This window comes from Acinonyx jubatus, chromosome D3 (assembly GCF_027475565.1).
Source record: "Acinonyx jubatus isolate Ajub_Pintada_27869175 chromosome D3, VMU_Ajub_asm_v1.0, whole genome shotgun sequence".
Taxonomy (NCBI): domain Eukaryota; kingdom Metazoa; phylum Chordata; class Mammalia; order Carnivora; family Felidae; genus Acinonyx; species Acinonyx jubatus.
The window spans coordinates 17,467,644-17,493,960 of record NC_069392.1 but is presented as its reverse complement, the minus strand read 5'-3'; the positions used below and the strand labels follow the sequence as shown (position 1 = coordinate 17,493,960).

Genomic DNA, 26,317 nt, shown 5'->3' with positions numbered 1-26,317 from the left:
TACCTCGCGGCCTTTGCACGTGCTGTTCTTGCTGCTGGGGATCCTCCTGCCTCCTTGCCTTCCTAAATACCTCCTCCTCATCTCCATGAGCAACTCTGCTATTAGCTCCTCATGGAGGGCCCCAGGAGCTCTGGGACCAGACTAGCCCCCTACAATGCCAGAACTGCCCCAGCCCAGCACGTAGCCCGGTTTGCAGTGAGATACTCATTTGTTTGTTTACTTGTTTATTTCAGGTCTCCCTTCCACACCGTGAGCTCTGTGCCCGTGTTTGCTCATCACTGTCTCCCAGAGCCTGACACCGGCTGGGTGTAAAGTAAACGTCAAGAGATATTTGTAGAACGAACGAAGGGCGGAGTGTGAGAGCGTCGGGACCTCCGTGTTGGCAGGCTCGTGGCAGAGATCTGGCCCAAGCCCATTTAGCTGCAGCCCAGAGAGGGGCAGCGATTTGCCCAGCCCCCCACAGTTGGTGAGACACAGGGGCTGGCGAAGAAACAAGGGCTCTGATCTCCACACGCTGTTGGAGCTAGGTCACGCTGCTGTGAACCTCAGTCTCCACATCTGTCAGATGGGATGTGCTTATCCATCCACCTCTCCCCCAGGCACTTACGGAGCCTGCTGGGCTTGAGGCACAGCGGTGGGCTCCATGGAGGGGAGGGACGCCCAGTACTTTGGAGGGTGGCTGACTCAACTTTGCAGGAAGCAAGTAATAACATTCGCTCTCAGTGTGGGAGGCAGAATGAAGCCCCTCCCCCAGAGATGTCCACATCCTGAGCCCTGGAACCTACAGATGGGAATGTGTCACCCGGCATGGCAAAGGGCTTTGCGGATGGGATTAGGTTAAGGACAGGAGGTGGGGAGGTCATCCTGGGCTATCTGGGTGAGCCCAATGTCATCCCAAGGGTCCTTGAAATTGGGAGAGAGGTTTGGAAGAGAGCCAGGGGGATGTAGTGTGAGAACCTAGCCCATGGCAGCTGGCCGTGAAGACGGAGAAAGAGCCCATAAGCAGGGGGACTCAGGCGGCTTCTAGATCCCTTCCCCGGATCCTCCGGGATGAACAGAGCCCCGCCGACACCGTGCTTTTCACCCGGTGAGACCCATTTCTGACTTCTGGCTGCCAGTACCGTGAATAACAGATGTGTGCTGTTTAAGCCACTAAAGTTTGTGGTCATTTGCTATGGCGGCTGTAGGAAACTCATACACTTGGCATCTAAGCAATGCTCGTTCCTGCCTTCCAGCTCCTCTGACTTTTCCCAGAAGCCTTGTGAGCAGCAGACATTCTCTGTCCTCAGTTTCCAGATGACAAAACAGAGGCGGAGGTAGAATTTGAACCCAGGTCCGTCTGCCTGTGGGTCCGGGCTCTGGTACCAGAGCAGAAGCACAGAACAGGACCCTGACTTAGGCGGGGACATCCGGGCCATCGGAACTGGAGTCAGGTCCTGTTTGGGCTGGTTGCACCCCTGCCTCTTGATGTCTCGGGGTCAGATTCCCTGCAGCCCTCAGGCTTTGCCGGCAGGGGTTCCTCCCCGGGGTAGCGGGCCCTGGGATGCCCCCTGGTCGTCTTGAAGGTGGGTGCCCCTGCTGCATCACGTCTGTGGGCGGCCACTTGCGCCTGGGGGCATGTGCATCTACGAGCGTCCACCGGCGGGCAGTCATCCGTTTCCTTGGGACGCAAGGTTTGGGGGTGACCCCAAGAGATAATGGGATCTTCTCTGGGGTTTTTTTCCAAACAAACAACTGCTCTCCCCCGGTTTGGAGGTGAGTAGGGATTGCGGGGACCATCAGAAGAGGTGATAGTAATCTAGAGTCCTGGTTCCTAAAGGGTGGACAGGAATTGTTAACTCATGCACTCCCCCTGTCCCATACCTTCTGTGGCTCCCTACTGCCTCCTGGATGAGTGACGCTTTAACCTGGCTCTTGCTGACTTCGACCCTCATTACCTGCACCTCCCTTTTCTCTGCCTCACGCTCCAGCCTGATCTAATTACGGCGCGGCTTTCCAGTCACTGTGCCTTTATCCATGCTGGTCCTCCCGCCAGGATGCCTCTCCAGGGTCTCTTGTTCAGACTGGCTGCTGTCCTCCTGGATGACTTCCCGCCTCTTTCTCTCAGGGCACCTCTCCCTGCCCTGGGGTTCCCTGAGCTCTTGGCCTGACCTCTCTCCTTCTACAGATCCCTTTTCCATTTTGTGTAAAAGTAATTCACATATGCGTCCTTCTCCCTGGACTTCTCCAGAAGGCTGAGTTGTGTGGGATTTCCCTCTGAGACCCGATGGGCAATGTGCCTGGCACACGTTCAGCAAGCACTTGTGAATGAATGAATGAATGAATGGGTACGTGAATGAATGAATGAATGGGTACGTGAATGAATGAATGAATGAATGGGTACGTGAATGAATGGAATCAAGAGCCACTGACCCACCGGGGTCCTCAGGTCAGCCACAGATCCCAGTTGCAGGGTCTACTATTGACTTGCCTCGGTTTCCTGGTTGAGCCGCTTGAATACACCCTGCCTCACTTTTCCCACCTGTGAAATGGGGTCCCGATTCCCACTCCAGCTAGTCCATTTGGGGTATTGTGTGTGTGTGTTTAATGTTTATTTTGGAGAGAAAGCGAGACAGAGCGTGAGGCGGGGAGGGGCAGAGAGAGGGGGAGACGCAGAATCTGAAGCAGGCTCCAGGTTCCCAGCTGTCAGCACAGAGCCCGACGCGGGGCTCGAACTCACGGACCGTGAGATGGTGACCTGAGCCGAAGTCAGACGCTTAACTGACTGAGCCACACAGGCGCCCCTCCATTTGGGGTACTGGAAGGCCACAGATCTTCGAACGTGGGAGCCAGAGGGAGCCCAGGAAGCTTCCCGCCCACCCTGGCAAATAAGGAAACTGAGGCCTGGAGAAGGGAAGAGCCCAACCAGGGCCAGACAGTGGGTGCCAGAACTCGGCTCCCTGCTGCAGACCTGGACCCTCCATCAGGCCTCCGCTCGGGCTCTCCCTTAAACACACTCTGCTCCCACCCTACACCCCGAGCCTCGGAAAACCTGAGTCACAGCTGGAATCGAGGACCAGGACGGGGGTTTTCCTCCTCGCTTCCAGGGGCCCCTGAACCTCCCTGACCTCGTCCCCTTTGGAAGGGAGGCAGGCCCCCAGCTCGCTGTTCTGAGGGAGCGCTGCAGGCCAGCTCTGTGTGTCCGTCTGTCCGCCCCAGGGGGCCGGTCCTGGGGACCTACCCCCCCTGCACCCCCCCCCCCCCGAGTCAAGGAGGAAATGCCCCATCTGGTGCTCCCCAGAGCTGGAGGGGCGCCTGGGGGAGTGCAAGCTGTGAGCGAGGGGGGACCGTGTGGGGCCAGCGCAGCCCCGCCCCTCCCCTGTCCCCACCCCAAAGCCGCCTAATGGAATCAAGCTGGCCCCGCGGCCGCGGGGCGGGAGAAAGGAGGCGGGGGCAGGGGGCGGGCGGCGCCGGGCCCGGAGCAGCGGCGGCAGCTGGCACTCCCCGACGCTCCACCTGGCGGGAGCACCCAGGCCTGCGTGCGCGGAGGGACGGGTGAGTCCCCGCGTCCCCTCGGTCCGGGAGCCTGGCGGTGGCCGGGGGTTCGGGGACGGGAGTGCCGGCGCGAGCACTTTGGGGCGCGTCTCTAAGTCCGCGTGCATTCGGAGGGTGCGTTGGAGGCCGCGCGCCCGCGGGACCTGCGCGACCGGCTGGCGTGGCGGAACGCGGGTGCGCCGTCGCGGTGTCCTGCGGGCGCTGCCGGGCCGGCGGGGCTGCGTGTGTGCGGTTGTGGCCTCCCCGCGGGGGATGTGTTCCCCACCAGTGGGCGCGGGGGCGGGCGGCCCAGGGTCAGCGGCGGGCTCGTGCGGACCGGCCTGTCCCGTCTGTGGGGGAGCCAGCGCGTGCCCGGGGGCTGGGTATGCGCTCTCGGGGCCGGACGGGAGGCCCGGCGTGGGCCTGTCGTGCGTCCTGTGTGCATCCGCGCCGGGGGGGGGGGGGGGGGTGGCGGGGGGGGCGTGCAAACTTTCTGGGGTGTCTGGGCGTATGTGTGTCCCCGCTGCTGTGCTTGTGCGTTGTAGTGTTGTGCGTCCGTATGTTGTGTGTCCGCGCTGCTGCTGCTGCTCCGTGTGCCTGTGTCTTTTGAGCCTCAGGACTCCCTTTCCCTGTCCCGGCCTCCCTTCCAAGGGACCCAAGCCCCTGTCCTCAGCTGCCCCGGGGCCTGGGGCGGGGGCGCCTAGCGATTCAGCCAGACCCCTCCCCCAACAGCCACTAATTGAAGCCAGGTTTTTGTGGGCTGCCCCTCCCCCTCTGGCCACGAGTCTCTGGGTGGGGGTGGGGCAGTGACTCGCCTCCCAGCCTCAGGTACCCAGGCCCTAGGGGGGGATTTGCAGCACCCGTGTATGCCCCAGGCACAATTAAAGCCGAGCCCCAGTGAGATTGGCCCTGGAGGAGGCCCTGCTCCAAGCTGGGGGTCCTGCTGGGGGTCCTGCACCACCATGCGGCCCCCACTAATTAACTGATAACCTACTCCTCATCTGGCACTGCCGTGGACAATAGACCTGAGAGGTGGCCCTTATCCCCATCATACAGATGGGGACACCGAGGCTCACAGAGGTGACATGCCCGACTCCGGGACACATAGCTGGGCAGTGAGCGGCCTCCTCTGGGGTGTTCGGACCCGCTTCCCTTCAGGGCTCTGCCTCAACTGGTTGTGTGATCCTGGGCAGGCCATTCCCAGCCTCGGGGGCGAATTTCCTCTTGGGTAAAATGACAGGGGTTGGCCTGACGCCAGCTCCCAATGGCCGGGAGCTGAGTTTCCGAGCCCCGGAAAAAAATGAGGACTCAGGAAGCTAGGCTCACCTTCTCCCAGAAAGGAGGTGGGGACGGCCGGCGGGCAGTGATCAGTTCAGAGCTGTCCAGGCCACGGTTCCCACTCTACAGAGGGGAAACTGAGGCCCAGAGAGGGCAGGGGCTCGTCGGATAGGGGCCCGACCGGCTTCCCACACCGCCTGCACCTTTCCGGGGGAGCCAGGCTGTGGGGTGTGGGGGACCTGAGAGTCGGGGTCTCGGCCTTTAACGGCCAGTGATAGCCTGTGTGGCCTCTTTCCTTATCCTCTGTCCCTGACCCCAAGGTTCTGCGGGGGAGGGGAGCCCTTCCCTCTATCCAGCTGGGTGCTGTGTGTGTGTGTGTGTGTGTGTGTGTGTGTGTGTGTGCGCGCGCGCGCGCGCGCGCGTGTGCATGCGTGTCTGCACGCGCATGCGCCCTGGATTCCTGGGTGGCCAGAGCTGAGATTTCACTCAACAGGGTAAAAAAGTTGATCATTTCCTCGGCGGGGGAGGGGGGGGGCAGTGAGCCAGTTTACACATCAGGTAAGGAAATCATTTTTAATCATTTGCCTGCTTGGAGGATGCCGCCGCTAGTCCTGGGCTCTGCTGGGGTCGAAACGTGGCTGCTCTGGAGCCCGCCCTTTCCCGGGTGCTCTGTGCCAGCTGCCTTCTCCACGTTATCTCACCCGGTCCTTAGGGCCTGTGGTCACCTCCCCGCCGCCTGCCCACTGTACAGACGGGGAAAGTGAGGCCCAGAGGGATCGGACCACAGCGCTCGACCAGGTGGAGCCAGGGTTCCGGCCGCTTCGCTGCCGGCAGGCCCTCCCAGGACAGCCCCCTGGGCACCCCCCCCCCGGGGGGTAGTAGTTGTGGTGAGAAGCTTCGCCGCCACCACGAAAGGTGTCTCTCAGGCAGGGAGGTGACTGGTGGACAGAGACCCCAGAGATCAAAGGTGTCTGTGGGGACCTTTGCTAACAAGTGCGCGGGGGCGGGGGGGTGCTGGGAAGGCCCTTGTTGCAGCGGACAAGTAGTGTCTCCCAGGGTGCTCGTTTCTGGGCCGGCCCGGGGCACATACGAGTGTGTGAGTGTGTGTGTGAGTGTGTAGTCTGAGTCACACAGAGGAAAGTTAACACCCCGGCTCTGACACTCCCCTCCGTGTGTCCCTGGGCGAGTCACTGTCGCCTGGGCCAGTCAGGCAGAGCCGGCAGGTGTTGGCCCCCAGGGCTGAACCGTAGAGTGGCTCTGGGGCGGGGCCCCGGGCAAAGGGGGCGGGGCCCCCGGCAAAGGGGGCGGGGCTTCCCCCGCCCCCGCCCCCCAGGGGAAAGCCCAGGGTCATCAGCTCATTATTCAAAACGAACCCCTGAACAGATTTGCCTCTTTTTATGCCCCGGAATTATCTTTTTTGTTCTCTTTTGTTTTGTTTTTGGCCACCGGAGGCAGTTTGTCCAAATTTATGTCGGTACAATTAATTTCCACTAACGATGCTTAATGGGGAGGCTTCGGGTCGTTAGGAAGAAGCCGCTCAAAGGCCTCACTCCCCGCACCCCCACACTTAACCCAGTACCCCTCATCCGATTTCCGGAGCAGGACTTGGGGACCGGGCACTCCAGGGGACACGCAGTCGAGGTGCTGGGAACCTGACCTCCTCCTCCAGGCCAGGACCTTGCTCCGTGACCAGGGGCCTGCCCCTCGCCCTCTCTGGGCCCCTGTTCCGCATCTCAATCCCCTGAGACAGGGTGGCAGACAGGGCTTCCTAAGGCTTTTCTTCGGGCTTCTAGCCCCACCCAGTGCCAGGGGCCTGGGCCCTCTGTTGGGTCAGGAGGGGTTCTCGGGGCAGCCCATGAGGGGGCTGCAGAAAGGGGCTTCTGGGTTTGTCTGAGTGCCTAGCCCTCCTTGGGCTGGCTGGGAGAGTCCGTGTTTTAGGAGCTGGTCTCCTCTGTAAACCTAGGCCGTGCAGAATTTATTGGTCAGCCAGGCTGTCTGGGCTGGATGGGGTCTGGGGGTTCATGTCGGGAGCAGTCTTGCCGCAGGGGAGGAGGGAGGTGCGGGGTTCATCTGGTTCCCATTTACGGGGGGCCGTAGGACTGGGGATCCCGCAGTCTCCAGCTTTGTCTCTGGCACAAGGGGTCCCGCCACCCCCTCCCGGGCCTCCACGCCCTGCTTTGTGCCTTGAGGTGAGGGCTAGCCGTGTTCTTGGCATCCAGACCCTCTGCTGAGCTCAGGGAGTCTGGAAGCTTCACGGGACCCCAGAGTCATTGGGGGCTGCTGGGGAGGGTTCCCCAAAAGAGGAAGGGCTCACTCCCTCAGTGACTCTGTTTCTTACTTACTCAGCCTTACCATCATTTCTCCCTCCCTGCCTGGATCTGAACCCCTGCCCTCTCCTGGCAATGACTTAACCCCTCTGAGCCTCAGTTTTCACACCCGCAAAATGGGGGTAATAATAGTACTTCTCCCATCGGGTGGGTCTCAGGAGTCAATGAAGTTCCGTGTCAGAAACTTAAAATAGGACCTGGCACATGGCAGGCAGTGGAAGGGGAAGTTATTATTCATTCGGCCCGGTCGGTCAAGAGACATTTATGGAGCACTTACTGTATACCAGACATGGTGTGCAACCCTGAGGGTGCCGAGATAAGTAAGATTCGGTCCCCGCCCTCCAGGGCCTCAGAGTGGAGTGGGGTGACTCACCAGGGGTCCCTCTGGGATCTCAGAGTGAAGGAGGGGGCGGGCATGTCCCCCACGTATGGGCGGACGGGGTCCATTGTGTGGCGGGCAGGGGAAGCGGCCTTCTGGAACACATGCTGTTTCCTGCGCCTGGCCGCGGTCCCCGAGACCCCGGCGTTCCACCCTGACCTGTCTCCCGCCTCGCTTCCCCGCAGGTCCTGGACAACATGGTTTCCGCCGTGGTCCCCAGGCTGCTCGTGTCACTGCTGCTTCTCCTCAGGGCCCTGCCCGCGGTGGCCTACTCCGTGCCCCTGCAGGCCGCCTTCCTGGAGGACACAGGGGGCAGCGGGGAGGCCGAGGGCTCATCGGCCTCCTCCCCGAGCCTCCCGCCTCCCCGGACCCCGGCCCTCAGCCCCACGTCGCTGGGGCCCCGGCCCACGCCCCTGGCGGGCCCCAGGCCCCCTACCAACTTCCTGGACGGGATTGTGGACTTCTTCCGCCAGTACGTGATGCTCATCGCCGTGGTGGGTTCCCTGGTGTTCCTGCTGATGTTCATCGTCTGCGCCGCCCTCATCACCCGCCAGAAGCACAAGGCCTCGGCCTACTACCCCTCGTCTTTCCCCAAGAAGAAGTACGTGGACCAGAGTGACCGGGCCGGGGGCCCCCGCGCCTTCAGCGAGGTCCCCGACCGGGCTCCCGACGGCCGGTCCGAGGAAGCCCTGGATTCCTCCCAGCAGCTCCAGGCTGACATCCTTGCCGCCACCCAGAACCTCAAGTCCCCCGCCAGAGCTGCCCTGGGCGGTGGAGACGGAGCCAGGATGGAGGGCAAGTCGGAGGAAGACGAGAGCGGCAGCCGGGAGGGGGGCCAGGAAGCCCAGGGACGTGGGGTCCCGGTGGAGAAAGCCGAGGTGCCAGATGAGCCATGCGCGGTGGGGGCGGAGGAGGCTCTGGAGGCCGGCCAAGGCCAAGGCGAGTCAGAAGCGGCTCCTTCATCAGCCCAGGAAGCCAGAGGACCCGCTGGTCCCCCCGAGAGCCCCTGCGCTTGCGGTATCGCCCCCAAGGTCTAACAGGCCTCTGGGGCTGCTGGCCTTGACTGTCGGACCCCTAGTGGTCACCTCCATGGATGTGGGAAGGCCCTTGACCCTTTCCGCTCCCTGACACCCTCTCCTCAGCGCCCCCCTGCCGCAAATCCCAGTGCGTCCCAACCCTGCAGTGGGCAGAGGTGCTGGTCTCCGGCCTACCCCGGGAAGCTCCCCCCGTTCCAGGAACACTTGCCCCTGCAGCCCCAAAGGGCGGCACCCCAAACACAGCTCCTCCGGGGAGGCGGGGATGGGAAGGATCCCTGTTATATTCATGATAGCACGGCCGACGACATGGACCATGTCCTTTGGGAAACGTAGATCATGGGTCCCCTGTGACCGTGCGGACCTCGCCGGGGGTTGGAAAGAAAAGTCAGAATACCTAGGAGTTTTGGACCAGGGTGAATGGGACAAGGCCCCTGGGGGCGGGCGCAGTTAGAGCTACCGTAGACGTGGGCCTGATGAATCGGGAAGCTTCCGGGGGCCTGTGCGCACATCGCGACACGTCCCTAAATGAGCATTTCCAAAGCTGCGTTCCCTGCGGTGCTCTGTGGAAAAAGGATTTTGGGGTCCGATGAGTTGAGGAAACACTGCCTCTCTGTTCCCCGCACCCCCCCCCCCTTAGGGCACCCCAGGGCTCTGCAAATACTCCAGTAAAGGCCCCGGTTGGAACCCGGTTGGTCTGTCTCAAACTGCTTTTGACCACAGGGTTTTTTTGACCACAGGGTTTTTTTTTGTTGTTGTTGTCGTCGTTGTTATTTTACAGTTACAGAATAACATCTTGCAGAGCACACTCTGGAAATCAGTGCCCCAGATGTTCCTGAAGGTGCCCCCCAGTTTGTGGTTGGTCCAGGGTGAGGGGTACGGGGTCTGGGGGTGCTCGGGTCCCCTCAATTCTGCCAAGCATCTCTGCCCGGGGACGAATTGCTCATCCTGTCACTGCCACCCGCATGGGATGAATGCATCAAAGCTTTCTTGTCAGGCCCCCGAAGCTGGGGGGCTGTGTGTGAGGGGGCCCCACTCTGGGGGAGACTGAGAAGGTGGGGGTGGTTTCCAACACCCAGCCTGGAGCGGGGGGGCCCTGGCCCCCCTCCACGTCGTTCACGTACATTGTCTGGCAGCCTGTGCCCACAGCATTCTTTAGCTTTCGACGAGGGAGACTGAGCTCCGTCCTGATCTGGGGAGGCTCTGGAGGGTGCTCTTCCTCAGCCCTTCATCTGGGGCCCCCCCAACCTCTGCACAATTTTTTAGGTGCTGAGATATAGCAAACCAGCACAATAAACCTTTATTCTGGCCCGAGTGTCGCTGGTTTTCTGCAGGGCGGGTTGGGGGTGGGGGGGGGGGATGAGTCTGCTGGTGGGGGTGGGGGGTGGAGCCTTTCTTCTGGGCTGTTCCATGGGGTGAGGCAGCTTTCTGGGGGAGATACGGCAGGCAGGCTGAATGAGCAGATTCCCCATGGGAAGGGGGTGGGAGTTCTTGCCCCCAAGACTGGGCACCAGCCCTGGACTCGCCGCCACACAGACCCAGCCGGCTTCTGTGAGCAGGTCTGCTAGTTACTGCGGCTGTTGGAGAGCCACCCCCCTCCTTTCCCTGGAAATATGAGCAGTAGAGACACTACCAGCCGACGTTTCAGTCTCCCATCCTCTGGCAGAGTGGCCGAGGACTAGAGTCGGTCTCATGGCCAGCGCCATGGTCACTGCACCCTTGGCCTGGGGTGGGAGGCAGCCCTAGCCTTTGTCTCCTCACCGCCAGGCTCTTCCTTGCCTTTGATGGCATGTTCCTGCTGCCACTGCGCCACCCCCCCCTCCCTGGAGCAGCCAGCTGGAATCCAGATGTGGCTGGGCTGGGAGCACGTGCTGGATCCCCGGGGTGATGGGGGCAGGGAGGCCATCCCCCCCCCCCCCACCAGCCCCTCTCCTCCGCTGACCCCACATCCCTTCAGAGGGGCGCCGGGTTTGGGTTTCATAACACACAATGGCCTCTGTCTCGCGCAGTGGGGAAGGGCCCTCCCTCTCTCAGCCCAGACAGGCTCCCGCCCAAGAATGTAGGGAAAATCCAATATGGATGCCTGCATGCTATGTGGCTCTGACCAAGTCACTCAACCTCTCTGTGTGTGACAGGCTCTCTCCTTGCTCCTGAGCTCCTGCGGGGTCCTGGGCGATTGGGTAGGGCTGGGGTAGGTAAGACAGAAGTAGATGTTAGAGATCCCTGGAGAGCAGGCAGGGATGAGTTTTCCAACCAGCGGCTCCGTGGTCAATGGCTCCCCCATTAGTCGTCAACTAGAGCTGCCACAGGACAGGTAATGTGTGGCCTTAGTTATGGCCTGTGTCTCCCGGGAATGATGGGGGTGAGGATTAAGGAGGTAGTTTGAGTCCCAGTGCAGAAGTCAACCTCCCTCTTACCTCTGAGCTTTTACAGCTACTATTCCCTCTGCCTATGACACCCTTCCCCCCCCCACTTGTCTTGCTAACTCCGCCTCCTTCTTTACCTTCCAGCTTAGATGTCACCTTTCCTGACAGCACCCTCCCCCCGCCCAGCCTTTCTTTCACAGTCCCCTGGGCTCAATGCTAATAATAATTGCTTATAGTTAATGAGCACCTGTACCTACCAGGCAGTGCTCTAAGCACTGAACATCATTTGCTTATTGGGACTCTCAGGCCTATGAGATAGACACTGCTGTTATTCCCATTTCACAGATGAGGAAACTGAGGTCCACGGAGGTGATGTCAGGTGCCCGGGTCACACAGCCAGGATTCCAGCCTCGTAGTCTGATTCTAGAGTGAATCGGTAAATGGGCTCTACAGCTTTTTTGGTGAATGAATGAATGAATGAATGAGGCCCTGGGGGAGGAGAGAGCAAGGCCCCACTTATGCTTAGAGCCCCTCCAGTGTGCTCCCACATCTTTGCTGGCGTTACCAGCAAGGCCTCTCTTGTGGGCACACATCTGGCCAGGCACCAGCAGAGGGCGGGCTGTGGAGCAGACAGTGGTTGGGGGCATGTGTGGGTTGGGTCCAGGAGAGGGGGAAAATGGGGCTTGAGGGTGGGGGTGGGCCGTTCCCCTGTTCCCAGGGATCCAGGAATCTGCCAGGGCCCGAACAGGCCGCCACTGTCCCGGGGCTTATAAAACCGCACAGCTGCCCCCAGGCTGGGAGTCTGTCTGGGGGCTGGGCTTGCTGCCGCTGCTGTATAGAGAGAGGGGGAGGGACAGCAAAACCACCCCAAGATACGGCCCCCAGCTCAGTGTGGGAATGGGGGCTGCTGGTGCAGTGTGGTGGGGGTGGGGGCGGGGCTGCTGGAGAGCCCTTGTCCCCAGGGGCTGTGTTTCTCCGACCAGCCCGAGGGTCTGGGTAAACCCTGGCTGGGGGTCGTGTCAAGGCAAGAGCGGGAGGGGCAGAAGTCCCATCTTCCAGGGGCTCTGCCCTGGGTGCATCATCTGTAATCTTCTTGGGGTGATTAAGGAGGTTTGGGCCCCTAGGATGAGATCTGCCTGTGTCCATGCCACCTCCGTCCTTTCTCGGATGTGTGGCCTCGGCCATCTGGGCTTTCGTTTCCATGTGTATGAAGAGGAGATGATCCTGCCCTACCCGGCAGGGGTCTCAACCTGCACATGGAGATTATCTGAGAGCCTTTTAAAATCATAACCCCACTCAGGCCCCACTCAGATTTTTTTGTTTTAAGTTTTTTTTTATATGTTGATTTATTTTTGAGAGAGAGAGTGCAAGCGCCTGAGCAGGGGAGAGGTAGAGGGTGGGTGGGGACAGATGATCCGAAGCAGGCTCCTCGCTGACAGCAGTGAGCCTGATGTGGGGCTCGAACTCACGAACAAGGAGATCATGACCTGAGCCGAAGTCAGATGCTCCACTGACCGAGCCAGCCAGGCGTCCCCCGACCCAGACCAATGAAATCAGAGTGTCTGAGGGTGTGGCTGGGCAACTGTCTCTGCCTGCGCGTCTGTCCCCAGTGTCTCCCCAGCACTCCGGGCACACAGTAGGTGCTCCGTGTGTGCATACAGGTGCACGCGTATAAGGCTGAAGGAAGGCACACGTGAGCATCCATCACACCATTTAACCCTCACCACACTCCCCACAGAGAGACGAGCAACATCATCGCCTCCCTTTTACAGACGAGGAAGCGGAGGGTGAAGAGGCTTGTCCTGTGTCACACGGACAGGCGTAGCTGGGATTTGAACCGTCCGTCTGACTCCTCAATCCAGGGTCCTCAGCCCTGAGCCTCCTACTTCATCTTAGAACTCGCTTGTGGGCCCAGAAGCTGAGCCCTTCTGATGCTGGGGTGGGGAATCCTGTTTTGTGTCCGTTGCATTTCATCGTGGGTCCCCAGTCCTTGTTTTAACGCCACCCTACCCCTGGGGTGTTGACGGTGACTGGCCAGTGCCATGGGTCCTGCCTGTCTTGGTTCTCATTCCTAGAGGTTTGGAATCATTGAGTCTGCCCCCAAGGGGATCCATCAGCTTTCCGGGTTCCAAGGTGGCCAAGAAGCAACTGCCAGGGTCATCGACTTTTCATTTTCCAACCGCAACTCTTTAATGAGCACCTACTGTGTGCCAGGTACCGAGGACACTCCATTGGCACAACAGACCTGAGGCTATATTCTAGGGGAGGAGGTGAAAATGCTTAACCGACTGAGCCACCCAGGCACCCCGGGGAGGAGATGAAAATGACTCAAAGAATCCTCTAGATGCGACCACAATGGTTAATAACAGGAATGGCCGCCATTTACAAATGGACTGTTACACGCGTCTCTGGCGCTTTACTGATACATATTCATTCTTGCCGGTTTGCAGAGGTATAACTGACGCACGATAAAATGCACATTTTTAAAAACGTGCAATTTGATAATTTTGACATAGGTGTAGGTGTATACTCTTAAAGCCATCACCACAATCAGGGTAATGGACATATCCGTCACCTCTGAAAGCTTCTTCATACCCCTTTGTGGTCTCTGCTGACCGCTTCTCCCCACCTCAATCCCTAGACAACTATTGATCTGTTTATGTCACTAGGATCCATTTCTGTTTTCTGGAATTTTCTGTAAATGGAACCATATACTCTTATTTTCTTTATCTTTGATTTTATTATTTTTTGTAGAGAGAGAAATTGTGCATGATCTGGGAGGAGGGGCAGAGGGAGAGAGAGAGAGAACCCACCCTCAGCGTGGAGCCCAACTTGGGACTCGATCCCGTGACCCTGGGATCGTGACCTGAGCCGAAATCGACAGTTGGATGCTCAACGGACTGAGCCACCCAGGTGCCCCAGTACTCCCCTGCTTTTTATTGCTGAGTGGTATTCCCTCGTATGGATGTACTATAATTTGTTTATCCGTTCACCTGCTGATGGACGTTTGGGTGGTTTTCCAGCTTTTGGCTATTACAAATAAAGCTGCTAGGAACTCCTTGTGTATTCTATTCCTTCTTTACAGCCCTTTTTTTTTTTAATTTTTTTTTTAAGTTTATTTATTTTTGGGACAGAGAGAGACAGAGCATGAATGGGGGAGGGTCAAAGAGAGAAGGAGACACAGAATCTGAAACAGGCTCCAGGCTCCGAGCTGTCAGTACAGAGCCCGACGCGGGGCTCGAACTCACGGACCGTGAGATCATGACCTGAGCCGAAGTCGGCCGCTCAACCGACTGAGCCACCCAGGCACCCCTACAGCCTTCTTAATGAGATGGTTATTTCTCCCCATTTTCCAGATGAAAACAACAGACTCGGAGAGGTCAAGTTACTTGTCCAAGGTCACACAGCCAGTAAGTAGTTGGAGCACAGAATCTTACAGTGGGACGGTTTGAACTAAGTTACTGTAGGGAACTTCTGAAGTCCAGACAGTCTCAGAAACCCTGAACCAGACCAGCACGCCCATGTCGTGCGTGGGCATCTGTGGACCAGACAGGGGCTGGGACCCACCCAGAGCCGACCGGGGACCCGGGTCTCTGTTGTGTCCATCTCTGCCCTGCCTCGTCTCCGGCTCTTCAGCTGGTGTCGGGGAAGAAGCAGGCCTGTGTGGAGCAAGACAGGGATTTGCCATGTTTTCAGGAGGTTTTAATTTCAGGATTCCTCTGGCTGCTCAGAAAAAGCCTGGAGGATCTGGCAGGGGCTCCAGGGCCCTGGGGGGTTCCTCTGCAGCTGCTCCCCGCCCCCCCCCCCCCGCCCCCAGCCAAATGGGTCCAGGGTTTATAGCGGCAGCTGCAAAGTATAAAATAGTCCTGCTCGTAAATCTGCTCTTGCCGGGGTCCCTGATGCCAGAGGCCTCTGCGGTGCCGGGCATGGGCATCCCACCACCCGCTGGGGCCCTGCAGGGGCCACCTAGGGGTGCCGTGGAAGGATGGAGGGTCCGGGTCTAAGGGTGGCCACCTGGGACCTCTGCCTTAGGCTTTGGGGAGCCAGGCTCAGCCAGGGGGTCTGGAGGGGGAAAAAGAGAGACTGGGATTGTACCGGGGTGGAGGACTGGGGACTGCAAGGGGAGGGGGACGTAGTGGGACGGGGAAATAAGGAACCTGGAGACCCAGTCAGGCCCCTTCTACCTGCATGGCCTTGGGCAAGTCAGCTTACCTCTTTGAGCTATGGGTTCTTCTCTTGTAAAGCCCCTGGACCACAGCCTTTGCCCTGGCTCCCCCACCCACCAGAATGCTGCAAGGTTAATAGACGTGAACGCACCTTACAGCATGTGGGACAGTGGAGCCTGCTGCTTAGGGGTACAGGCTTCCCATGACCTGGGTTCCAATCTCAGCTCTGCCACCACCCGGCTGTGTGACCTCGGGCAAGTCACTAAACCTCTCTGAGCCTGAGTTTCCTCAGCTGTGAGATGGGAATAATGGTGGCCCTTACTTCAGAGGGGCGGTGGGAGTTGGGGTCATTCACTTAGACCTGCTTAGAGCAGGCCCCCACGGGTGCTCAGTGAATGTGAGCTTCCGTTAGCTGTCAACTGTGAAGTGTTGTGCCCAGAGAAAAGGGCGGAAACTTCTGTCTCTAAGTGTCCAGCTGTTCTGAGAGTCACCTCTTCTTTCCAGATCTAGGTTTAGAAGCTCCAGAATCACAAGATCAGAGATTCTCAGATGCTTGAAACTTTGGCGTTATAACGTCTTCTCTTGGGGTGGGGGCAGGGCAGAGGGGCCTAGAAGTGTCCGGTGAGAGCAGAGCAGAGCCAGCAGCCAGGGAAGTCCCGTGAACTCCAAGGAGGGGGTGAAGGATGTGGCCAGAGAGAAGAGACAGGCTCGTGCCGCCCTTTGGGGAAGGACCCCGCAACCCCGTGCGCCCCTCTGCAGGGGTCTGGCGCCTGGCGGGGGCCAGGGGTCATGTGACAGCTGTTCCCTGTCTCCCTCCGAGGTGCGGTGACCCCAGTTAGAGCTTAGATATTGTCTGGGCGAGTGCGGCTGGAGACGCGGCTGACAACAGGGGTAGGGGAGCCCAGGAACTTGGGCCCATCTGGGGCAGGTGCCAAGGCCATCTCTGGGGGGTTGGAAGGTTGGGGAGGGGTGGTATCCAGCTGGATTAGGTGCCCGGTGACCTGGAGTATCACCCCTCCCCTCTCTGTTGTGTTCCCGTCTATAAAACAAGCCAAATACTTATCAGCACTGACTCTGGGCAGGACACTCCTTCAGGAGCAGTGGGGGAAGGACTTAAGGTGTCTGCATCCCACAAGACTTGGATCCAAACCCGAGTTCGAATTCCACTTCCAGGCTGTGTGACCTTAGGCAGTTTCCGCCCCCTTTTGGGGCCTCGGCGCCTCACCTGTGAAACCACAGATCCTGCCCTGTCGCGAGGCTCAGATGAGAAAATGCTCCTAGAGCTCATGGCCTGGGGCCCGGGATGGAGAAAGGGCTCGGTTTCTGATTATCTTTGTTGCTCCTGCTGCCAGGAAGCTCCAGAGAGGGCACGGCAGGCAGTTCTGGTCTCTGAGATTCTGTGGCTTCCCTGCCCAGCTGCACTGCAGGTCAGAGCCCAGTACAGAGCTGGGTATCCAGTAGGTGCTCAATGCATGCTGAGCCCAATGAATCCCTTCAAGTTGCTCTCTGAAGAAGGAGCGGAGAGGAAGAGTGACGTTGGGAGGTGGGACACCTCTCCTGCACCTGCCCTGGGGAAGGTTGTGGGACGAGGCTCTCCGAGAGAGACCCCTTTGGCCCCCAGATCTCCTACTTGTATCCTTTGTCAGTGTTGAAATCCCCCTGTCGGGTCCACTTTCCGTCACTGCTTGAGTACCCGGGGTGTAGCAGGCACGGCGCTAAGCGCTTTCTATGCATTGGGTCCTCACAAAGCTGAGGGAGGCACGGGTATTATCCACCGTTTCACAGAGGAAGGCACGGAAACTCAGAGAGGTGAAGTGACTTGCCCAAGGTCACACTTCTGCAATCCTGTTCCCGAAGGAATGCATGCATGCATGAGTGCGTGAATGCAGGGCAAGCAGGGTTGGAGGAGAGGCCCACGTCCATTGTGCCCACACCCCTGCAGCTCAGCTGGGGCAGCAGGAGGTGCCGCGGCGCGCAGGTCTGCAGGCGGAAAGGCGGCAAAGAGGCCTCTGACCCCAGCCCGCCGCGCGTCAGGCCCTTCCGCCTCGCCCACGGCGCATGCGCGCACCTGCAGGGTGGGCGCTCTCGCTTGCTGGTGGAGCGGGTGCCCGAGCCTCTGGCAGCACGGCCCTGCGGACAGGGTGTCCCCACGTTCCCGAGTGCGCCGTCGGGGCCGGCCTGAGGTCACGTGGCGGGGGAAGGACCAGCTGGCCTTGGGACCCCAGCGCCTTGGATCTACCCAAGATGCTGCGCACGTGCGGGGACGCCAAGAGTCCACCGCGTCTGGAGGCCGAGCCCACGGCCCCGAGGCTCTCTCGAGACGTGAACTTGCAGGCGGGGGTGGGGGGGGGGGCCCTGGGCGGGCACTGGTCCCCGGTCTGGTGCTCCGGGGTTATGGGGGGGGGAGGGGTGCAACTCTACACCCTCCCTGGCTGTGCTGCCTGGAGCAAGTCGCTTGCCCTCTCTGGGCCTCGACCACGTCTCTGGCAAAGGGAAGAAGGCAGTGCTCTGAATTTCAGACGGCTGGTGGGCCCCCAAACCCTGCGCCCTTGTATGAGGCGTTATTGCCGGCATCTGGGGGGAAGGGCGGCTGGATGCCATTTTACCCTGAGTCGCTCGGTTCTTGGACAAGAAGGTCTTGGGAGAACCTGGCTTCTTCCCACCGGCGAGCTCAAACTACCTCTGGCCTCCCAAATTGAGAGACCCCTAGAGGAATCCTTCCAGCAACTTCTGTCGTCTCCAGCATCTGAAAACTCCTCGCTGTTAGGAAGTCCCTCCTTCCATCACACCTAAGTTGGACGGGCTGGGCCTGAGGGCCGCTTTCCCCACGACGGCAGAGCTCTGGCTGGAAGGACGGGGCCAGCCATCGGGGAGCCAGTTAGAAACACTTTTGAATTTTTCCCGTGACCTCTCGTAAGATAAGAACGGCTTGTCTTTGTCCAGATCAGATCTTCGCACGGTGTGGTTTCGAGTGGACCGGAGTGCAGATGTACGGCCCTCTCCAAGGGTCATAGGACAGCATCATGTCCTTGCCTTTCACCCCAGAAGTTCTTACCCGGAGGCGGCCTACAGAAGTGCCTGCGTGTGGGCCCTGAGATGGGCCTGCCAGGATGCCCGTGCCCGCATGGTTCATAAGTGAGAAAAGGGAGGCCGTCCCTGTGCCCACTGGTGTGGCAGAGTTCTAGCCGGTGCTCCTGTCAAGCGAGAGGATGTTCAGAGAGCACTTGCTTTGCGAGGCAAGGGCCTGGAGCATTAATATCATCAACGTTTCTCGATTTGCTTTCCACGTAAACGATCCCATTGGAAAAATCGCTACGGAGTCGCTTTGCTCAGCTTCGTTTAGCCCGTGAGGAAGCCGCCCCTGCTCCGCGAACTGTTGACGGAGGTGAGCTGACCCCTCCGACGTCACACGGCCGGTGAGTGGGGGAGAGGGCTCAGATCCTAGGTCTGGCCTGGGAGCTCAACCTCCTTGCGGTTTACCGACTACCTTACACGAAGGGAAAGAACGATGAGCCCCAGGAAGTGGCCTTGACCTGATGGACTTGTACAGGCGGCTCCCCTTTTTGAGGTGTGAGCCCAGACTCCCGCTCGCCTGGGCTTCGGGTGGCCCCAGAACGGAGCCAGTTTCAGGGTCCCTCTGGGCAGGTGTGCGGGGGCCACCGCAGGTGCCAGGTGAGCTCATGAAGGGCGGTCACAGGTGGCAGAGCTGGGCGGCCCTGTGTCCTCACATATTTCTGAGGGTGCCCTGCACGTACGTGTCTTTGCAGACGCACGCACGGGGCGCTCCTGCCTGTAGGTCCTTCTGGTGGGAGCACCAGGTGCTCCCAAACGACCTGTCCAAGGGCAGCACCATTTCCACCCCCGTCTTGGTCCGGGAGTGCCCCCCCTTCCCCTCCGTCCTTGGCAACGCCGCCAAGGTTTTCCGTCTTTTTCCTAGGTGGGCTGTTGGATTATCGGTGAATCGGGGGCTTCGTACAGAGTCCTTCTCCCTTGAGTCACCTGCTACGATCCTTAGTCTCCGCTTGTGTTGATCGCGTTTCTGCTGATTTTCAACCCTGTTGAGCCACAGAATCCTTTGTTCTCATAAACTCTCACCAGGACTCCTACCCCAAGTTGGATGAGAGAAGAGCTGTATTTTGGAGGGGGAGCGGGCTGCCCCCAGAGGGCACCTGTTCGCCTCCCTGTGCCCCTGCACGAGCCCCGAGTGCTCAGTGGAGCGTGGTTTGCAAACAGCTGGTATGGTCCTGCCACTCAAGGTACAGACGGGCAAACTGAGAGGGGTAGTGGCCGAGGCGGGTCTCCAGCCCACATCCTGGACTGTCGTCAGTGTTGACTGGTGGTGGGAGAGTGACAGTGAAGGGTGGGGGCGGGGGGCGGGTGGTGATAGTAGAGGGGGAGGGGGAGGTGCTGGAGGAGGGTAGAGGCTGTGGAGGAGACGATGATGGGAGTTATTGTGGTGGTGATGGTGGAGAAGGTGCCGGTTGAGGAGGTGGAGGGGCGCCTGGGTGGCTGAGTCGGTTAGGCCTCTGACTTCGGCTCAGGTGGTGATCTCACAGTTCGTGAGTTCGAACCCCGCGTCGGCCTCTGGAGCCCGCTTCCAGTTCTGTGTCTCCCTCTCTCTGCCCCTCCCCCGCTCGCACTCCGTGTCTGTCTCTCTCTCAAAAATAAATACATATTAAAATAATTTTTTTTGAGGAGGTGGACATCCTTGCCTCGTGCCTGATCTTGATGGGGGGTGCTTATACGGTTTTCCACTGGGCATAATGTTTGCTGTAGTTTTCTGGTAAATATCCCTTTCCAAGTCAAGGACATTCCTTTCTATTCTTAGATCGCCAAGATTTTGTGTTGCGAACGGGTATTGAGGTTTATTAACTGCTTTCCAGTATCTCCGAAGATGAGGCAATTCCTTTCTCTCACCGCGGGGACTGTATGCAAACATCCCTGGGGCAATCTGAATGAGCCGGGAGCATGGACTCTCCCGCTGCCCTGCTCGCTTTCCCGGTCTCCCCTCGCTTCCTCGCTTCCTCCCTAAAACGCAGACACTTTTCAAGGCCTCAGGAGCTGGATGTAAGAGGAGGGTGAGGCGTCAGAATAGAAATGATCTCCCCGTGCTGGGTCAGCGCTTTCTGCCTGCCTGACTTCTGCTGCTGTTTCCTGTACGAATCCCGGGGGGGAACAGCTCCCCCCAGCTTGTTCCAGACATAGCCCGAGACATTCTGAGGTTGCGTTAAAATGTTGGTGGCAGACAGACAGGGGGGGAATCTTGAAGGCTTGCATTCCTCTCCGGGATGCCAGAAGTGTGGGGGGGGGGGGCGGGGAGGTGGGGCGGGTGTGTGGCGGGGGAGGAATTTTTCTTGGGGGGAGGTTGATTCGGGGTGTGGGGAAAAGGGCTGGTTGCTAGGCTAAATCGGCGGAGATGAATCATGGTCTGGCATGAGCTGGTTATTGGCTAAAATGAGAAGTTGTCCAAGTTTGTGGAATCTTTTTGTTGGAGCTGGAAGGGAATATGGATTCATTGGGTCCGGTCCCCTCCTTGTGCAGAGAAACTGCGCGGACAGAGGAGAAAGAGTTGCCCAGGGAAGGAGAACAGGTCTTCCTTTTGCCTCCTACTCTTTTCCGGGACCTGTGGCCAGAATGGGCCTTTGGGAGGGCCTCCTCTGTGGTACACAGTTACTGTTCTAGGCATCAGAGATCCAGTGGTGAATCCTCAGACGTGCCCTCCCCAAGCGAGGTAAATCCAGGGTGCTGTGTACTGTGGAGAAAATAAACAGTATGATGAGCTAGACGGCAGGCATGGGTTTCTACCTGAGCAGGGGTGGATGGGGTGAGGTAGGACCCAAACGGAGGGGGCAGTCTTGGGAAGCTCTGGGGAAGAAGGCTCTGGGCAGAGGGGCCAGCAAGTGCAAAGGCCCTGAGGTGGGAACGAGCTTGGGGAGTCTGAGGGAGAGGCCACTGGGGCTGGAATGGGTTGAGCGGGACACAAGGTAGGCAGGTAGGGCCTCCGAGGCCAGAGAGAGAGGTTCGGTGGGAAGCCACCGCTTGGCATAAATCCTGACGTCTCCTTTCTGCCCTGTGGCGCCCGCTAAGGGCCCGTGTTGTGGGTGAAGGAGCATCTAGTAAGCACCTACTGGGTGCCTGGCTGTCCTGGCCACTTTGATCACGCGACCTCATTTTGCCCTGTAACAGCCCCTCGCGGGTTTTCTACATGAGGGAGGCCCACACTTGCTCGTGGCCACGAAGGGCAGGTGGCCGTGACCCAGACTCTCTCCCTGAGGCCCTCAGCTCTGTCAGCTCAGCCGGAAAGGGACTCGCCTGCACGAGCAGACCATCCTCTGGTTCAGCTCCCTAGAAAAAAGAGTGGGAAAGGTCAAGAGGAGACAGATCCCGGCGGCCGCCCAAGAAGGCTTGCCAGGAAGCAGGGCCACGCTGTCCCAAGCCTTTGGGGTTAGAACGGATGAGCACCCGCTTGAAGGGAGATGGTCCCCAGGGGCCCTGCTGTTGTGGGAAAGTGAGCAAGACGCTGGGGCTGCGGGGCAAATGGGACAGTGTGAGAAGCTCCCACAAAGCTCCTTTGCCCCCAGACAGTAAACCCCACAGATAACGGAATTCCTCACTGGGGGTAAGCCCTTGGCTCTTCTTCTTACAATGTGCAGATTCCTCTGAACCCCAGATTGTGATAAATTCTAGAGACTGTAAGTGCCAAGTGCCCAGATGCCAGACAAGTCTGAGGGGCTGTCAGACTTAGAGCTCCTCATGGGATCGACGGGCAGTTTTGTGGGGGGGCACATTGCTGCCCATGTCCTCCCTGTGCCCAGTCCTGCTTTTTTACCCACCCTTCCACAGGTGTTGACGCCAGGGACACGCCCAGATAAATACCCCTCATGCTAACTTGCATATCAGAGTCGGCTTCTTGGGGGAACCTGACCTGCAACAATGATGGTGCTATCGATGGGGACAGTGATGGTGATAACGATGGCGATGATGGGTATGACAGTGATGCTGGCAGTGATAATGGGGATCCTGGTGATGATGACGATGGTGATAATGATGGTGGTAATGATGACGGGGGGGACGTGGTGGTGATGATGATAATGATGCTGGGGATGGTGGTGGTGGTGAAGGTGAAGGTGATGATGGTTAACATTTATTGAGCGCTAACTGCATGCCTGGCTCTGTGTCTTTTTTGACTGGAGCTGGGATAATTCGTTCAGTCCTTACAGCAGTCCTGTGACTTAGGGGCTAGCTTTCTGCTGATTTTTCAGAAAGGGAGATCAAAGCTCAGCTTGGTGAAGTGCCTGCTTAAAGTCACGTGCAGAGGTCACGGCAGAGCTGGGGTCAGAACCCAAGCCCCCAAGTCCTCATTCAGGGTTGCTCCCTAAGTGACTCAGGGGGCCAGTGACGCAGGGCTGCATGTGGTGGGGAGGTATTTGGGTAGAGGGGTGTCCAGCCCAGTTTCCACATTGGGGCTTCCTTTGACCCATTGGCTTGAGGTGCCAGGGGCAGGATGGGAGGCCCCTGGAACTTCTTGGGCACAAGCAGCTCTAAGGGCAATAATAGTTGTCCTCACCCGGGGGGCCTTCTGGAGTTATTCTGGGAGCTGGGCTTCTCTGAGGTGCCTAACATGACTTTTCCAAAGATAGCTGGGCGGGGAGGGCGGTGGTGGTATTTGAGGCTGGGCCTGGGGCATAGCCATACCCTGTGGTTGGCCAAGCACCGTGGAGGGAGCTTGCCCAACAAGCCATGTGTGACAGAAGTCACATCTGTGTGTTTCCTGCCCTGTGCAGCCAGACGAGAGCTCTGCGTGACTTTGAAGGACTTAGTGTGAGGGCTGGTCTCGTGGTGAACATACCGTAGGTTGGAAGCCTTGAGGTTGTGGTATTTTAAAAAGAGTAACAGTAATAGTGGGAGTAGTAACAGTAGAAGTAACAATAGCTACTATTTGTAATGGCAGTAATGATACCCACGCTCATAGTAATAATGGCAGCAGAGAGCGTGAGTGGAGTCGTAGCAAGCAGAGGGTCTGGACTCCGGATCAGGCAGCCTGGGGCTAGAATCCCTCCTCTGTCACTTCCTGGCTGTGTGATCTTGGACATGCCCTTTAGCTGGTGGTTTCTTCATCTGAAGAATGTGATAATAATAGCAGGTTAGGAGTCTCCTGGGAGGAGCCAACGAGCTGATCTATAGAAACACCCAGCAACTGCGCCTGGTCCGTAGTCAGGGCTGAGCTGTTGTGCGTAATCATAACAGACACCATAACAATAATGAACTCTATGTATCATATGCTTTATTGCATTCTTTCATTCAGTTGTCAGGTCAACCCGACCGGGTAAGTACTGTTATCATTCCCATTCTGCAGATGAATAAACTGAGGCTTGGGGTGGTTGAGGTCTCCTGATCGGGGTCCCACAGTGGCAGCCAGGACTTGAACCCCCCCTGTCTGATTCTAGCACTCCAAGCTCACTCGGCTTTGTGCTGCTGCCGCCTCCCTGTGTGGACATGGCCTTCTCTGGGGAGCTGGTTTTTGGAGGGGTTGGCTGATGTCACCTTGGAGGGTGGAGAAAGCAAGTAGATGGGCCAGAAAGAGCCATTGATGAGGGATGTGCTTCTCATCCATCTTCTGGTTGGGGCTGGAGCTCGTCTGCAGTGTCCCCTCACTCTACCGAGACTCAGTGGGACCTATAAGTATTCTGTCTTGTCATGAGGGTGGACAGAGTCTGTATTCCTCCCTGAAGTTCGAGGGGCCTCAGTTATCAAGAGATGCCTCTCATTTGCTTGGCATTTCAATAAGACTCCAGGATAGAGACCGCCAGTTTTGACAGGACATGCTTAATGGGAGGTTCTAAAACTGTGCATTCTGATGTGGTCCCAAGTGGCCCAAATCCAGGAATAACATCTAGGGAAGGTTAAATTAGAGACATGGTCATAGTTGTGGTGTGGTGCTTTGAAAGGGGTGGGAGGTGGATAGAGGACCTCAGCAGAGTGCTGGCCTTCTGCTTCCTGGCTGTGTCATCGGGGGCAAGCCATTTCACCATTCTGAGCCTGGTTCTCTGTCTGTCCATCCGTCCATCCATTCACCACCCACCCACTACCCATCTACGTATCCATTCACCCATTAACCCACCCATCCCCCCCATGTATTCGTCCATCCATCTACCCGCCTACCCACCCACTCACACACCCTCCATCCATCCACCCTTCTGTTTACCCACCCATTCATTGACCCATCCATCCATCTATGTGGACACTTAACCCATGAACCCATCCATCCATCCATCCATCCATCCATCCATCCATCCATCCCCCCCACCTACCAATCCATCCACTCACCCATCCACCCACCCACTTATCCATCTATCCATCCATCCATCCACCCATCCACCCACCAATCCAAACACCCATCCATTCATACACCGAATAAGCATTCAGGGAATCCCCTAGTAAGTTAAGAACTGTACCAGATGCTGGGTCCCATAATTAAGACATTGCCATGAAAATAATCTATGTAATCATCAACAGAAAACTAAATAATGGACCTTCATCTATAGAATGCTGTGCAGCTGTGATGAATATAGCAGGTCTATAGGAACGGAGAGGGAATGGCCTTCAGAAATATGGTCAAGAGGAAAATAAACATGGCAGAAGTGTGTATAGTATGCTACCACCTGTGTGAAAAAGAAACAAAAGGATGGTCTACTTAAACACACGTATACTTGGATATGCCTAGAGAATTTCTAGAAGGACACCTACGAAACAAGTGTTAGAGATTGCCTCGGGGAAGGAGGCTGGGGAATTAAGGATGGCAGGGAAACTTATATAGGACTCTTCCATTTCAGGCTTTAAGAAAAGGAGCGACGGAGTCACTTTTGTTTAGGAAGACCCCTCCGGCAGCCACGTGTGAAACGGATCCCAACAGTGAGGCTGGAGGCAGGGAGACCACCGCGGGGGCCAGGAGAGAGAGGACGATGGCCTAGACTAAGGCAGACGCTGGGGGCCAGCGAGGAAGGGACTCGGGAGCTCTTTTGGAGATGGGAGGTGACACCTCACAGGGCTGTGAGCCTCCACTGAAATAATCTTAGCAGGCTGATTTGCAAAGGGCGCCGCGGTTCTCGCCCATGGGTGCACACTGGAAACTCCTGGGGAGCTTTTTAAAAGATACCAGCGCCCAGGCTCCACCCTCGGGACATCAGATTTAATCGGGCGTCGGGGTTAAAGCAGGCTCCCCGGACGGTCCTGAAGCACAGCCAGCCAAGGGCCGTGGTGCTTGGTGGCGAGTTGGCCAGATGAACGCACGGGGGCTTATCCCGTGTTGGTTTCCCTTCGTGTGAATTCTCAAGGCCCAGGTGAGCCTCTGGCTCGCGGGAGGAATCTTTGATGTGTCCTGCCAGGGGGAAACCAGGAAGAAGCCTGGGCCTTGTGGCTTGAGTCAGTTTAAATAAGGGCCCCGTCAGAGGGCTGCCGTGCCAATCAACGGATGACAAACGTCAGGGCCTGGGTGCGTGATGGACTCTTCCGACTTGCACGTCAAGATCTCTCCGTGGAGGTTTTCCTTAGAGATGCAGAGACCTAGCCTGAAGCTCATGGAAGGGTATGCGATGCCCTCGTGTGGTTACCACTAGACTTGTCTGGGGAAAGGAGGGTCTTGAATGTAAGTCAAAAAAAAAAAAAAAAAAAAAAAATCACGTCTTTTCGCTGCACAAACACTTACTTTGAGGTTTGGGCTGTTCTGGTAATCTTGCTGTGGCCGTCTGCGAGCAGCTCGTGGCGTGTAGAATTCTGGTTCGAGTCTCAGGGGATGTTAACTGGGACAGAAATGTCTCATTTTTTTAAATTACAGAGAAAAGCGGTGGGGAATTGCAGTGTGGCCACATATAATAAAGAAGGCAACGGGACCGGCTTAGCCTAGAGGGATGGTGAATTAAATAGTAGAGTGTGCCACACGGGACATTTTGACATGGCTCCACCCGGTGGCCCTAATTTGAGATTCTTATAAAGGCTCCGCTCTGTGGAGGGAATGGGCTTTGAAGTTCTGCGCCTTCCACCAGGACTCAGAGGACTTTTCGTTTTCTTTTTTCTTTTTTTACTTTTGAAGAGTTGGAGATTTCAGACGGTTAGATGGTACTTTCTAAGGTCACGTTTTTGCTAGAAAATTGGGCCTTTTTAAGTGGGATTTTGGCTGATGCAGGACTGTGGGGTACCTCAAAATGATACCCACAGCTCCGGGGGCAGATGAGGGTCAGGAGGGATGCTGGGTAGA

At 57.9% G+C, this 26,317-nt stretch overlaps 1 protein-coding gene across 2 annotated transcripts; it reads left to right on the top strand.

Moving 5' to 3' along the window:
* The first annotated feature begins 3,382 nt into the window (after positions 1-3,382).
* On the top strand, positions 3,383-9,842 carry TMEM119 (transmembrane protein 119). 2 transcript variants are annotated; one of them, XM_027044012.2, is made up of 2 exons: positions 3,383-3,534; positions 7,683-9,842. In XM_027044012.2, the coding sequence occupies exon 2, from the start codon at positions 7,695-7,697 to the stop codon at positions 8,532-8,534; it is 840 nt and encodes a 279-aa protein (XP_026899813.2). In that variant the 5' UTR covers positions 3,383-3,534; positions 7,683-7,694; the 3' UTR covers positions 8,535-9,842. The 2 variants fall into 2 exon arrangements, with proteins under 2 accessions (XP_026899813.2, XP_026899814.2); XM_027044013.2 differs by lacking the exon at positions 3,383-3,534 and adding an exon at positions 5,236-5,349.
* Positions 9,843-26,317: the final 16,475 nt, after the last annotated feature.

Bases quoted from the DNA above. Each gene is read 5' to 3' on its own strand.
- TMEM119 (XM_027044012.2), top strand. From the start codon at position 7,695: ATGGTTTCCGCCGTGGTCCCCAGGCTGCTCGTGTCACTGCTGCTTCTC.